The 15,553-nt window shown below is 40.8% G+C and overlaps 2 protein-coding genes and 1 pseudogene across 21 annotated transcripts in view; 1 reads left to right on the forward strand and 2 right to left on the reverse strand.

The window, feature by feature from the left end:
* The window catches only part of SYT2 (synaptotagmin 2), a 527,556-nt gene that overhangs the window by 260,620 nt on the left and 251,383 nt on the right, over positions 1–15,553 (forward strand). The window lies entirely within an intron of this gene.
* PPP1R12B (protein phosphatase 1 regulatory subunit 12B) overlaps positions 1–15,553 on the reverse strand; it is a 237,618-nt gene that overhangs the window by 138,639 nt on the left and 83,426 nt on the right. For 15 of the 20 annotated variants that reach the window (XR_008510683.2, XR_008510700.1, XR_008510694.2 and 12 more), the window contains 5 exons: positions 13,147–13,259; positions 9,914–10,117; positions 7,098–7,180; positions 5,311–5,436; positions 2,638–2,820 (listed from right to left, as the gene is read on the reverse strand). Coding sequence is in view for 13 of the 20 variants with exons in the window: in XM_024247091.2 (XP_024102859.1) it covers positions 2,638–2,820; positions 5,311–5,436; positions 7,098–7,180; positions 9,914–10,117; positions 13,147–13,259 (709 nt within the window). In the remaining 7 variants the exon portion in view is untranslated. Of the gene's footprint in view, positions 1–63; positions 1,475–2,637; positions 2,821–4,755; positions 4,797–5,310; positions 5,437–7,097; positions 7,181–9,913; positions 10,118–13,146; positions 13,260–15,553 lie in introns of those variants that run through there. The other 5 variants (XM_054523004.1, XM_024247136.3, XM_054523058.2 and 2 more) reach the window with 4 other exon arrangements.
* On the reverse strand, positions 7,187–9,827 carry LOC103890233 (peptidyl-prolyl cis-trans isomerase FKBP8-like; annotated as a pseudogene).

Here is a 15,553-nt window from a genome sequence, read left to right on the forward strand (position 1 = left end):
TAAGAAAAAAGGTGAAATTTCATAGTCTTTTTTAATAAAAAAAGAAAAGGCAAAAAATTCCTCAGACTTACAAGATACGAATCTATAGGAAGTACTAATAAAATTAGCTAGACACACAGCTATAAAAAATTACACTTAACCAAACCTTACCTGAAGTTCTTTTTAGGTTAATAACATGTTTTGGTCTCACTGTAATTTCTTATGCTTTTGAAATGCCAAGGATTTTATTTTACTAAATTACATAATAGGACTTTTACTATTATTTTGAAATGCAGTGTAATTTTACAAGTAGATTGTTAGAATAAGAACAGCCCTAGAGCAGAGAGCAGAGGATATGCAATGGAGTAAAATAAATATGGGCTTTGGAAACACAACATTTGCTTAAATGTAGACTCTCTGATCTCTTCTTCATTGATAAAATAGAGATAGTGGCACCTTAAAATACAGGGTTCTTCTAATGATTAAATAAAATAATGTCTGCAGGACACCTAAAATAGTACCCAGAATAAAATATAAACTCAGCAGATACAAACAGTGACAAAATAGGTAACAGCTTTGAAATGTACAAATCTGAGTTCAAATCCTATCTCAGTCCCTCACTAGCTGTGTGACCTTGGGCAGACGATTAACCTTTTGGTCTGAGTTTCCTCATCTATAAAATAATACTTCATATAATAGGGGGCTCATTATAAGAGAATAGAAGATATATGTATGCATGAGACAGCTAGTTGTCTAACCCATATCCACTGTCCCTTTCTTCTTTATGAACTGAATCCCTATATCTTTGAGGGCAGCAATATACCTAGTTAAAAGTCCACACTTCTCAATGTCTCCTGGCCACTAGAGGTATCCAATGAGACATATGCAGACAACTAGTACTTCTGGGAAAATTCTCAGTTCAGAAGCATTCTTTCTTTGTCTGCTTCCTTCTTTCCTCTTCCTTCTTCCCTAGAGTACAGCCATGATAGCTAGAGCTCCAGCAGTTATTCTGGACCATGAGGCAACCCATGGAAATGGCAGCCATGATGCAAGAACTGTGGAGCAGTTCTTTTAATGGATCCTTTAATGACTGTGGAGCTACTAAGCCAGCTCTGCATATTTCTGGACTTTCTTAAGTGCAAGAAAAAAAAAAACCTTTATCTTATTTAAGCCACTACTATTTAGATATATCGTTACATATAAGCAAACTAAATCCCAATATAATACCTAACCAAATGCCTGTCACATAACAGGGTCCAACAAATGGCAGCTGTAATTATTTTCTCTCAGTTGCAGCTCTTAATAGTTACAGTAATAGCAATATAGTATTATTATATAATATATAATATTATATATGTAAAATATAGTAATACGGCCGGGTGCAGTGGCTCTTGCCTGTAATCCTAGCACTTTGGGAGGCCGAGGTGGGCGGATCATGAGGTCAGGAGACAGAGATCATCCTCATCCTGGATAACACGGTGAAACCCCGTCTCTACTAAAAATACAAAAAATTAGCCAGGTATGGTGGCATACGCCTGTAGTCCCAGCTACTCGGGAGGCTGAGGCAGGAGAATCGCTCGAGCCCGGGAGGTGAAGGTCGCAGTCAGCCAAGATTGCACCACTGAACTCCAGCCTGGGTGACAGAGCGAGACTCCATCTCAAAAAAAAAAAAACAACAACAACAACAAAAAAAAAAACCTCTCTATGTTTGTTTCTTCATCTATGGTGATAACAGTTAACATGTCTATGCAACTGGATTATTATAAGGACCTAATAAATTTACCCATAATTATACAGTATTATTATTAATAATCCATCATAAACCCTTCCCTCCTGGCTGAATTAATGATCACCGCTTATTTTAGGGAAAGAAATCTAGTAAACTGACAAATATCAATCAAGCACCATACTGGTGTTTCTGCAACAACACTATCATTACGATTTTTTCATTTTCTTTATCAGTTGTAGACACAGACCCAAAAAAAGGAGACCCTTTGCCACCACACATAAAGGATTAAAAGCCACAGTTAAAACTACAGCTAAAGTCCTAATGTACTTTCACAATAACATTCTACCATGCTATCCCTTAGATGAACTAGAAACCAAGAAGATACTGCCCCCAGAACACAGTTTAGACAAACACAAATCTGTCCCTTCTCACAATGTTTCCAGCAAAATACTCTCGTTGGCTGGGAGTTTTCAGAAGGTTATCATAGGCTTTTGGAAAATGAGTTAGCTTTCTTTCTGATTTGGGTTTGCATGCCATTTAAAAGACTAAATACAAGAGATTCCTATTATAATTACTGGAAAATTAATAGAAGTAAAATATGAAAATATTTTCAATATTTAATTTACCACAATAGCATGATCCTTAAATTGTAATCACAACTGGTTAGGTTGTTGAGGGATGAAATCAGTCATATTAAGCTGATGTCCAAACACCAAGTACAATTATACATACCCTTTGATTATTCAATATGCAACTGTTGACTGGTTAATACAAATCAAAGCAAAAGCATCTTCATTAAATTCAGACATTTTCTCAGGAATTCTAACTTGCTTTTATAGTGATAAAGTCTCTTTGGTTCAAATTTCATATGTGTTTTCAGAGCCATTAACTTTGATGAATGCAACTCAAATGGCTTCAAGAAGCCTTACCTGCCATGATGTACAGATGCAGTAGTGTTTGCACTGATTGGTGCAGGGCAAGAAGAGGCAGGTTGCCACTGGCTGCCCCGAGAGGTAGATGAACCAATGGTAATGGGTGAGGTAGCAGGAGATGAATTGCGATTGGCTGAAATGTAGGGACTTGTGGGGTCACTACTTCTACCAAATGAAGCACTGCAAAACAGCACACAGTCACTTTCTTCAGGACATGCTGCTCACCCACCATTTCCCAGCACCACCTTCCCACCCAGATTGTGCACTTGAAACGAATATAGACCAAAGAAAGGGTATGACAACTGGGAAGTGAAGTGATCAACTCCAGCTAGAGCTGAGTCACTGGCAGCAAGCAGGCAATCATCCAAAAGAATGAAGGAATCATCACTCTTTGAAGGATGGTCTTTTTGGTCAATCATCCAAAAGAGTGAAGGAACATGGAGGAAGAGAGATGATACTGAATGAGGGAAAGCAGGGAAGTATATATGATAAGAGGAGAGGCTAAGAAAGGGAATAATAGGAAAAAGGATAATTTTATTAGAAAAAAATAATTCCCAACAAACCCAAGGCAAATAATCATGCAACCCCAAATGTCTACCTGATACAGAATTAGCACTGCAAAAGCAAAAGTAAGACCAGAGAATTTGGAGAGGTTGTGGAGCAGATATTTAAAATTTAAAAGTGGAAAAGAGTAAAGAAGCTCTGTGGAAAAAAAAATGACTTTGAGAACTGCAGTTATTCAGCCTAAAGCAAAATTGTCTCTGGGAGAATTTAAAGTTCTAAATCTAGAAAGTAATACTGTATGAGCAATAAAGGGCAACTTGTATTTGTTTCAATTGAAGATAGGTAAGAACCATCTCAATTGCAGGAAAAAATTATTTGGGTTCAAATTTCAAAAATACTTCTTGACTATAATAGAAATGAGACACTTGAGGAGATAACCAAAAAAAGCTATAAAGCCCTCCTTGGAAAAGAGGTATTTTAATATGGGCCATATGAAAGGAATGTCTGCCTATACACAAGAGATGAACTCTCATTCTCATTGTCAAAGATGAAAATGGAATGTATATGAAGGTTTGGCATAGCGGGAAATGACAAATTTCTCCTTACACTTGCTCTTTTAAATGGTGATGGCATATGATTCTTTCCTTTTAAAAAGATCATAAGATAGGTTTTTATAAAATCAAAAAATGCTTTAGGGTTACAGAAGAAAAGCTTTGGAAATCCAAGATATGAAGCAAGTTGTACATCTTTTCCTCAAAAAGTGCTCATATCATTAAGCATGCTTTTGATCCTAAATAGAGGCAGCCTGTCCCTTCACTGTTCACCATAACTTTGCCAAACTACATCTATCAAACCAAATGTCTCTCAACCCATTTGCTGATTATTTGGATCACAAAAATCAACAACCTCGCCACAGAATAACTCCATGCCTGGAAATTAAATGGCAGCTTTCTCCCTTCTCTTGATCTAGAACATTATTTTCTTAGAAAAGTTTTCTTGATCTTGGATTCAACTATAATGAATAATAATGCATCCAGGAAGACCAAGGCCTTAGCCATTAAGACAAATAGGTGATAGCCTCATAAAGCAAGAAACACCTCTTTTGTGTAATAAAGCATCAGTGAGACCATCAAACTTTCATACTTCCAAAGTTGAGCCCTTTCTTATAGAATGTATCTACAGAAGTGAAGAACATTAAAAGGCAACAATGACTGTTTGTTTTCTAGCTATTTCCCATGTTTCAACAATAACTAGTTGACAAGTCTTTCTGACAAGTGGAAATAAGTGTTGATTCCAAAGAGTTAATGTGCTCATCTAGTCTAGGCCAGGGCCTGTTTCTAAGGTAGCCAACCAATCATCTAAAAAACCTAATGATGAAGGCTATGGTGTGAGGAGACAGTGGGAGTGGTTAAGTGGAAGTGAAGAAAGAATTCAAAGTAAGCAATAAAAAACAGATTCTTCCACATTAGCAGCAGAGTTCAAATTAAAATATTAAGTATTTTTGTAGCTTAATGGCTCTGGCAAAGGTGCTTGGTTTGCTGGCTAGTATGTGGCAAAGAAAATAATTGCAGAAAAGGGAATACAGATGAGAAAAGAAGGAAACCCATGTACCTTCTCTGCACCAAACTTGCGAGTTTCACATCTTGATGGATCTGAGGGCCATTAAAGTCATAAGAAAAAAAACAACTCAAGTCCCTAAATTAACAGGCTTCAGTATGAAACTTCTTTAATGCAATAGAAAACTGTCCCCATTTCCCACCCCTCACCACTTTATAGTGTCCCTCCCTTCCTCCCCCCAAAAATAGCACATGGGATGAGAACTACTCTGTTTCAGATAAGGAGAACCAGCTACTGGACAAGGATAACTTAAATTCAGTCTTGCCCAGAGATTACTGAAAGCCACTTCTGATTGAAAATTTTAATAGGATGGAGAGGATAAAGTATAAAGCCAGATCTGTAGTGAGAATCTGAAATTAGCTTACTTTAATTCAATTATTAAGATAATAAATTTTAAATTATTCGAGACGTTAATTCTAAGAAACCTGAAAGTAATTCATTTTGATTCATTTCTGCGGTGTTAATTGGACATAAAAAGGCATGCAAACATTACCCATTTCCCATGGCTAGAGTGAAAGAAACATCTCCCACCCCCTTTGAGCCTGGTACCTTTTCAAGTAAGTTGATACATAGGTGGAGGGAGCAATTGTTTGTGGGGTTTCATTTCCTTTTGCTTCATCCCTCCATAGCTGCCGGGTATAGGAGCCACTCCTCACTAGATTAACAGCTGATTCTCTGTAGAAGCATGAAAGGAAGACAAAACACTGATTCCTACCACCAGTTTTTGTCCATGATACAATGCAAACAGAGAGAGAAGAGCCAGACAGGCAAACTGTAACATGGCTAACAGACACATTCTTCAGGTGATTCTGTTTTATATACCAGTTTTCTGAACAGAAGAGAAGTATTACTGCCTGCTTTCATCAACTTAGAACCAATTAATTTCAACAGGTACCAAATTCCTCACGTCAAAGGTCTCTAACCCTTTTGTAATAAGAAGTCACTTTTGATCCTCACTTAAAAAGTGCTTTGCGGCTGGGCATAGTGACTCACATCTATAATTCCAGCATTTTGGGAGGCCGAGGCAGGCAGATCACTTGAGGTCAGGAGTTCGAGACCAGCCTGGCCAACATGGCGAAACCCCATCTCTACTAAAAATATAAAAAAATTAGCCAGGCATGGTGGCACATGCCTGTACTCGGGAGGCGGAGGCACGAGAATCGCTTGAACCCAGGAGGCAGAGGCTGCAATGAGCCAAGATCATGCCACTGCACTCCAGCCTGGGCGACAGAGTGAGACTCTGTCTCAAAAAAAAAAAAATAAAGAAAAAAGTGTGTTGCAATCAGTATTAGTAGCAGGTGGCTTTTAAGTTAAGCAGAGAAGGAAATGATGGGGGAAGATGAAGAAGTCTGTTACCGAGAAAAAACGTTACTACAGAAGGGGAAAGGGAAGGAAGACTTGCTGGAAGCCTCTTTAGCATTATAAATGAAAAGGTATCCAGGAAAGTGCTGTACTAGGATTTTTGATCCACAATTGATAACTCAGGGTCTTTGTTGCAAAACCTATGGGTTTCCATGCTTCACAAGGTTCTCTAGAACAATCCTTCTCAAACTTTCATGTGTATTAATATTTGAATCACCTAGGGAATTTCGTTAGAATGCAGATTCTAATTCAGTAGATCTGGAGTAGGGCCTGAGATTCTGGAGTCCTAACATGCACCCAGGCCAGGAGCAGTGGCTCACACCTACAATCCCAGCACTTTGGGAGGGCAAGTCAGGAGGACCGCTCGAGGCCTGGAGTTTGAGACCACTCTGGGAAACATAGCAAAACCCTGCTTCTATTAAAAAAAATTTTTTTTAATAAAAATAAAATGTACCCGGGTGATGCCAATGCTGCTGGCTAAGGTTTGAGATCACATTTTGCCCCAAGATGCAGCAATACTTCAAAATCCCTACATTTATTTTAACTAATTAGGAAGACTTTAATTTTACCTTCTGACAAATTAGAAGTTGGTCAATTTAATTAAATAACATTATTTTAGTGTTTACTATGTGTTAGGCACTGTCCTAGGAACTAGGGGTCCTTGAGAAACCAGACAGACACAGACCCTACCTTTACAGAGCCTGCTGGTAGAATAAAACTAATCCATGTGTGGAAAAATCAGGGAAGACTTCCTAAAGAAGGTAATATCTAACCTGGAGTTAGAATTTGAAAAATAAAGAACTAGCAAAGCAAGGATATAAGAGTTGAGAGGTGTTCTAAGCAGAAGGAACAAACAATTCATAATGTGGTAAGGACACCTGAGGGAAAAATGCAAAAGAGTAATGCCCAGGAGATGACTATGTCCAGTAGACCTAAGAGGATGAGGACCATCTTTTGGCTGGTTTTAGGATTACCTGTTCTCCTTTTCTTCAATATCACTTGTGCTGTTGAGCTTCCGGGGTGCTAGTGAACTAATATAGCTTTTGTTTTCTCTCTCCTGTAAAATAAAAACAAGTAAAGCACAAGAAAGGTACAATACTGGCACAGCATAAAACATTTTGAGTAAAAAAGCAGAACTTAATATACCTATATAATCTTATTTCTGGATCCAACACTAATTCTATTTTGAGTGGTATTTACAAAAGGTTAGCTTTCAAAAGCTTATTCCTAACTTTCTTTCATTAAAAAACATTATGAAGGGAAATAATTCTCACGGGAAAGTCAGGATGAGCAAATAAAGAAAACAGCAGCACAAATTACGCAAAGCAGCACCTCTGTTAAGAGAGGAGGAAAGCCTTTGAAGGGCCACAAACAGAAAGCTCCACTCTAATATTCTTGATGAAATAAGATTTATGTAGTCCCCAATAGTCCCCAGTACATCTTTTCCTTGAAATACAGCTTCCTTAGGAATATGTACAATAGTATGCTGCAGTTAATTCAACCAATATGCCTCATCTCTTTCAGTAGTCTCCAGAGATATAAAGCAAGAGGACTGTGATTACAAGGAAGATGTGACCCCAGAGAAAAGCACTAAGAGAGTCCTATAAAATCTGGAACTAAAAAGTGAAGAAAATAAAAATTTACTCATCTTGAATGAATATACAAACTATTTGTGAAGTTAGCCTAACCATATTTTCCATATTAATGAAAGAACGACAAGTTAAATTTTTTTTTTTCTAAGTACTAATTTGCCTGAGCTTAATTTGGATTCAAAGCCCAGAGAACCTCTTAGGCCATACTGAATTTTTTTTTTTTTTTTTTTTTTTTGCAGGGTAGGAGGCTTTATTTTGCTGTGGCGGGAAGGGAGCCTAGACAGCGTGGGGCAAGCAGGGCAGGAGGGGCTGCCCCCAAACCTGTTGAGGAGAAACTGAGGCCAGCCCCAGTGGAAACCTAGCCCAGCAGGAGAAAGGGGAGTGGGGGGGAAACTGGGTCTGAAGGAATGAGCTCCCCCTCGCTCTGCGCATTCCTCCTAGAGGGCCTCAGTCCCTCCTGCTGGCTGGGCTGCACAATCCCCAATCCTTGCTGCCTCCAACTTGGAGGAGGGGGCCGGACCAGGAAGGGCAGTGGACAGGGAGCCTGGGGGAGTTAGGGAGTGCAGGGCAGGGTCCATGGTGTACAGAGGGGGTGGCGGCCACCTGGGTGGTCAGTTCCTGACAGGAATGACCACAGAGAGCGCCACACCCCCCCAAGGCAACAGCAGTTGCCCCAAACAGCCACTTCCATGGGCTGGACCAGGCACCCTTGCTGGGGTACTTGGCGGGCAGCCGGCTGGGGTTGCCCAGCATTTTCCAGTACAGGGCGGTCTCCGTGCTCTGCTGTGCCGCGTGCTTCTTCATCAGCTTCAAGAGCTCTGCGTGGATCGTCTTGTTGGAAGGTTCCAGCTTTAGGGCTGCCCTCAGGATGGAGATGGCCTCACTGTACTCGCCCTGCTGGGCCAGTATCTTGCCCTTGTGGAGGACAACCTTGATGTTGTCTGGATGGTGCTCCAACCAGGCTGCAGGAGCACAGGGCTGCACAGTAGTGGTCAAGCTTCAGCTGCGAGGCCGCCAGGTTGTTCAGACACTTCACCTTCAACTACAGGAGCTGCTCCTCCTCCTCGAACGTCATGTCCACTTTGGCGCTGGAGGTGATGGCCTTGATGGCAAGGTCATAGGAGTTGGCGGCCAGGATGAAGTCCGCCCGCTGGTAGTGGGCACTGCCGCACTCCCACTTCCGGTTGGCCAGGGCCATGCGCTCCTGCCCTGTAAGCATCTCCAGGTCAGGCCAGTCCACGGTCGTCTTCGGGGTCACCTCCAGGCACAGGGCCGCGTGCGGGGGATGTATGGGCTCCTGCCCTGTGGGCTGTAGCAGTACATGGAGTCAGCAGTGACCATGGCCATCTCCCCCACATCCGTGAGTTAGACACTAAGATCCAGGGCCTGGATGATGTCACAGTCGCTCAAGGTGAACACCAGCTCTGGCTCCTCCTGCACCCACATGCCGTTCTCTTATGACGTCTGCAAATGCACGGTAACCACCTGGCCCTTGACTGGGCGGCTCCAACCTGGCGGCCCTGGGACAAGCGTCTTCTTCCTCAACAGCTGCTTCCGGGGCCAGGGACAGGGCGGGCTCAGGCTCCATGGCAGCGAGGAACTCTCGGGCCAAGGTCCCAGGCTGTTCAGCCTCTTCCACCGGGGGCTGTCCCATGCCCACCCTCCAGAGGTGGCAGCTCTCTCAGGTCATCTTCCTCCTCCTCTTCCTCCTCGCCCTCTGCATCCTCGACCCCATCCCAGCACCTCGAAGTCCTCAAGCGGTGGGACCCTGGCAGGAGGCGGGGGCAGAGGGCTCAGAGGGTTCAGCACATGATGCCATGCTGCTGGGGGGACGGGAATTGGCCCTCTGGCTCCAGGACCCCTACCTGGGGTCCTGTGCCCCCTTCCGACATATTGAAATTTTTATGTTTCTGATCCATTTTTTGCTGTAGGTAAGGGGAGGGGGCAAGGAAGATTGAACAAACCAAAAGGAAAAGCTATTTTTAAAGCCTTTTTTTTTCTTTTTGGTCAAGCAAACAATAGCAAGCAAATAGCTACTTGATTAAACTATCAGTGTGCCTCTCTCCCTTTAAAGACTTTGCATTTCCAAAATCAACTTAAGGACTAGAAAATATTTTCATTTGTTCCTAAGATTGAATTTTCATAGAAAAAAAAAAAAAAACTGCCTTGGAATTCCCCCATACCCTCCCAAACTGCACCTTATCTTTGTTGTCTAGTAGAGCAGAAATCCGAGGGCTTGAAGAGGAGCGGTAGATGGAAGAGCCTCGGTCCCTTATAGGTTCCCTGGAATTGGCCACCTCACTCAGCATGTTGTGGCTGCCAGTTTTTCTCAGTCCCAATCTCCATGAAGAAGGAGACTCATCTTTGGGCTCTTCTGGCTTGTTAAAAAGGCCAGAAGAGAACTATGAGAGAAGCAAATAAAAGAAATGAAAAATAAAGGCTCTGATGATTCTTTCTCAGCCCATTTGCCTTTTCCACACTTAACTAAGTTCAGCGAGGCAACATAAGGTAGCTAAGAAGAACAAATACATGGCAGTCTTTCTGCCAATGTTCCCTCCCTCACCCGGCAAACGCTAATAACCTCTCCAGGCTCTTTCTTCCTAAGCCAAAAATAGCCTTGGATTCTTCACACAGTGCTCCTACCTGACAGAGTTGTTCTGAGAAATTTGCTATCTCTGTGCAATTAATAATGACCTGGAACACCAGGAGATTGTATTCTAGTAATATACCTTCTTCTAACTCACCGTGGAACTGAAAATAAGATACTTTACTTCTCTAGGTCTCAACATGCTCACCTGTAAAATGACGATAATGAACTTAATCCCTCTTTATAATATGTAGAGACTGGAAAAAATGAGACTAGCTAATTTATCTTTTATTTTTATTTTTTTGAAGTAGGGTCTCACTCTGTCACCCAGGCTGGAGTGCAGTGGCCTAATCAGAGTTCACTGCAGCCTTGACCTCCTGCGCTCAAGCAATCCTCCCCCTCAGCCCACCGAGTAGCTAGGACTACCAGCATGTACCACCATGCCTGGTTAATTTTCTCTAAATTTTAGTAGAGACAAGGTCTCCCTATGTTGCCCAGGCTGGTCTCAAAGTCCTAAACTCAAGCAATCCTCACACCTCAGCCTCCCAAAGTGCTATGATTACAGGCATGAACCCATGCCCTGCCAGGAATGAGCTAATTTATAAATACATTTTAAGGTACTATGATACAGTGATTTAACACTGATAAAAATTCTAGAAGCCACCCCACTCAAATTCTAACTGCTAATTTCAAGAAAATTTATTTGATCTACAGTAGCAGTTTAGAGAGCTTTAGATTTCACTGACTAGCAAAAAAAAAAACAAAAAACTAGAGGTCAAAGAGTGGCTATCTTTTTATCTTTTAAATTTAATTTTGCCAAAAGAAAACATTCTGAAAGATGTTTTCTTTTTGAACAACTCATCATTACCACAATTTTGTTAAAAATGAAATTTTAATATCAGAAAAGAAAACTTTATGGAAAGCTTACATTGTCCTTAATTATCCCATTTCGCCATAAACTAGGGAAACATCATAGACCAGCATTAGGCCAAGGACCAGTTTGGGGTACAGCTAGTCTTTGGACACAAGCCAACAGACCCTTCCTGAGGTCCAGGACCTTTTGAAGAAGACTTAGGCCTTTCTTCCAATAAGAGGCTACCTTTACTGCCTGATACGGTGAAAATAAATAAAAATATTAAATCACTCATCTCCAACTCATATATAGATTTTCTCTTTTCATCAGTCATCTGAATGTACACATTTATGTACCCCTTCCAGCTTTAGGTGTTCAATAATGTCAGCTTTTTACAAGCTACCCTGATTCTAAGGGGGAAAATGCCTTCCCCAGCATCATTTTAGCAAAGTAGAATAAGTGTGTGTGTGTTGTTGTTGTTGTTGTTGTTTTTGAGACATGGTCTCACTCTGTTGCCCAGGCTGGAGTGCAATGGCACAATCACAGCTCACTACAGCCTTGACCTCCCGGGCTCAAGTGATCCTCCCACCTCAGCCTCCCAGTCCCAAGTCGCTGGGACTACAGGTGTGTGCCACCATGCCTGGCTAATGTTTATATTGTTTGTAAAGATGGGGTTTTCCCATGTTGCCCAAGCTAGTCTCAAACTCCTGGGCTCAAGTGATTTGCCCACCTTGGCCTCCCAAAGTGCTGAGATTATAGGTGTGAGCCACTGCACCCTGTCTAATTTAGTATTTTTCTACTGAAAAAAGTAGGAAGTCTAGGCATCCTTAGAAGCAGTGGCAGTATATGAGGTACACCTAAATGACTGAATAATGAGTGAGAATTACATTTATTCAAAACCTCCTTAATTATTGACAATGATGCTTCTAGGGATAAATAAGTAGCCAGGCCTTTGTTCTCTCATTTCCACAAGAATACCACAAGCCCATCTTTCCAATTCATGAAGTGCTAAGAAGATCATTAAGTTCATACCTATATAACCACAGAGCTTTTTCAACAGCTTCATTCCAAAGAACTCAAATCAATTCTTAACCTCAAAATGACTTTTATACTTTGTAGAGCAGGGTCATCATTCAACTCAGTCTCACTGACTAGAAGCCTACAGATTCTCAGAGGCCTGCACAAAGTTACAGAAAGAGAGGCCTCTGGTATTTCAACAAGTTATTTCTACCTCTGCCCTTTACTCATCATAAGATATAAAGACTTTACTCATGAAAGTCTTAAAGGAGAAATAGAAAAAGGAGAACAATCACCAAAACAATGAATGCTGGATGCTAGATATCTTCTAGCCCAGTCCACACTTTACATGTAGGCATCTTAACTTCAGATATAAAGAAAACAGGCAAATGACAAAATCTCTTTGGTCTCAGACTACTCTATCTTATGTTATCTTAACACATGGTAGCCAAATTTGTTTGGTAATGATCTTACAGATTTTTGGGGGCAATGTTATGGGTTGAATGTTTGTGTCCTCCCAAAATGCATATATTGAAGCACTAATTCCCAATGTGACTATATTTGGAGATAAGGGTCTGTGAGGAGTGATGAAGGTTAAATGAGGTTAATAGGGTGGGGCCCTAATCTGATAGGGCTGGTTACCTTATAAGAAGAGAAAGAGACACCAGAGCTCCTTCTCTCTGCCATGTTAGGACATAGCGAGAAGGTGGTTATATTCATGTCAAGAAAGAAGGCCCTCACCAGGAACTGAATTGGCTGGTACCTTGATCTGAGACTTCCCAGCCTCCGGAACTGTGAGAAATAAATGTCTGTTGTTTAAGCCACCCAGCCTGTGTTTTTTGTTATGGGAGCAGATTATGACAGGAAAAATGTATTTTTATTATTTTGCAAGATTGTACCTTTAAGTCCTTTCTAGATGTGTGCTACTGCAGTAGGGTGAAATCTAATTCCCAAATTAAGTAAAAAGTACTCACCCTCCTAGCAGAAGAGGCAGAGAAGGTATTTTGAGCTGGTGCTGGTATCTGCTCTGTGATACTACTCTTGCTTTCAGAGTTGGAATGATTGACAAAGACTTCCGGCTTTTTATCTGTTATTTAAGACAAGAGAATTAACAAGTACTAGTATAAAAATCTTATCTTTGTGTCTATGTCCTTTTCTGCTAATAGAAAAGATTTGCCCATTATCAAAACAGATTATTAAGGCCCTGTAATGCTTGGATGTAAACTAACAACTTGTAAACTCTTACAACTGTTGGCAGAAGAAAATAAACTCAATGTTATTCCCATCTTGGTAGGCTCCAACTCCAACTTTCAGATAAAAACTGAAAACTATAAGACATTGATATGGGCTTAATGAAAAAAAAAAAACAAAAAAAAAACTGAAAACTATCTCCACATTATTATATCATATATAAAATCCATCTATAATCTGTCCTTTGGGGATCTCATCCTTTTCTACAGTTTTACCTTTCACTTCTTATGCAGATAACTTCCACTGGGTCCCTACTACTACTCTGAGGAGCCCCAGATCAAAGTCCAGATCTTAGGCACACCACTTGCCAGCTATGAAACCTAATTCACCTACCCTCCTACAGTGTCAATTTCCCATTCTAAAAAGTAGTGATAATAATATATACCTCAGAGTGTGGTTGTGAGGATTAAAGAAAACTGTTTAAGTGTGGTGCAAAGTAAAAAGCACTATACAAATGTAAAGTTTTATTGTAATTCCCTAAACTAGATACAATGTTTCTTACTAGTGAATCCTATTGACTACACTTACACGTCTCATGTGACATGTATTTTATTCATGTATACACCTTTCTATTCCCTGACTAGATATATTCAACAAAAAACATTTAATGAATGTGAATGCCTGTTATGTACCAGGCATTGAGCTGAGACCTGGGAGTTCAATAATAAACTCAGAGTTCCCAGACAAAATGATGAGTGCTACAGCAGAGTTAACTAGGCAGTGCTAGAGGGACATAAACAGAGAACAATCATGGGGTAGAAGAACAGTGAGGTGGCCCATTTCCTTTCAGCTTCCTATACCAGAAAAACCTAAAGAAAGACTTTTTCAACCTGCTAGATCCTATAGTTTTCTACAGAAATCACTCAATGAGCATTGATGGCCTGAAATGAATTTAGGCTTAAATGGTATAAATTTTCAGAAGCAGGAAAACTCAGGGCATGTTTGAGGAAATTAAGCAGTCCAGCTTGGCCAAAATATGTCCTTATCTATGTACAGCATTGGAAAGGTCAGCTGGAGCTAGATTATGAAAAGTCTTGAAGGCCAGACTGTGGAGCTTGGGGTTTATTTACTCTGTAGGCAAAGATAGAGTGAGATAGGTGGTCATAGGTTTAAACACAGGTGTAGCATAATCAAAAGGGTACTGCGGGTGTTTATGCCAATAGCAATGTGAAGACGGGCTACAGAGAACAAGAGATCTGACACAAGGGTACAAATCACAAAGCAATGACCATAGTTCAGGCAGCTCCCTCCAATTTTTCTCATGCCTTAGCAACTAACAAAAGTGATCTAGAATAGAGCAAGTTCAGATATTTGTTGCAAATACTTGAAGCCTAGAACATGTAAGTACTCAATAAATAATCAAATATCAAAAAGATGAACATTTATAAATTCTGATAGGTACTACAATAGCATTTCCAGAGCATACTGTGCATGATTAGTAATAGAAGTTCAAGTCTCAATGAATAAAAGGTCATCTCCTATACTGTAAACTTAGCTGGTGCCTTTCTTCTCTATAGAACTGATGGTTCACTAACTTCCTTTTGGTGACTGACATTCAATGAGCATCAGAGATTGAGACATGAAGAAGGGTAGTATTCTCCCATCATGGAGAGAAATCATATCAGCAAAGCCAGACCTCATCAGGAGCTGGTGCCCAGACAACAGAGTAAGTTAAATATCTTCATTATAGGTAGGCCAGCCATGGCAGAGTTCAGAGGAAAACACAGACTCCATTGTAAACTTAATGTGTGACCCTTTCCCCTCTAGCAGAAACATTTCATCTTATCATGGACTCCAGTTTGGAGGGATAATATGGCAGTGAAAATGGGGCTTAGGTACACTATTCTTTTCTCAGTGTTTGCCTGACTATAAATCCAAACCTGTGGATTACTTTATAGCTTGTTGGTCTGACCATGTTCAACATCTCACTCTCACTGTTGGGGTTCCTGTCTTGTCAAACAATAAACTTAAGAAGCTCTAGGGCCAGGTGCAGTGGCTCATGCCTGTAATCCTAGCACTTAGGGAGGCCAAGGCAGGCGGATCACTTGAGGTCAGGAGTTTGAGACCAGCTGGCCAACACAGTGAAACCCTGTCTCTACTAAAAATACTAGCTGGGCATGATGGTGCACA

The sequence above is a fragment of the Pongo abelii genome, chromosome 1 (assembly GCF_028885655.2).
Source record: "Pongo abelii isolate AG06213 chromosome 1, NHGRI_mPonAbe1-v2.0_pri, whole genome shotgun sequence".
Taxonomy (NCBI): domain Eukaryota; kingdom Metazoa; phylum Chordata; class Mammalia; order Primates; family Hominidae; genus Pongo; species Pongo abelii.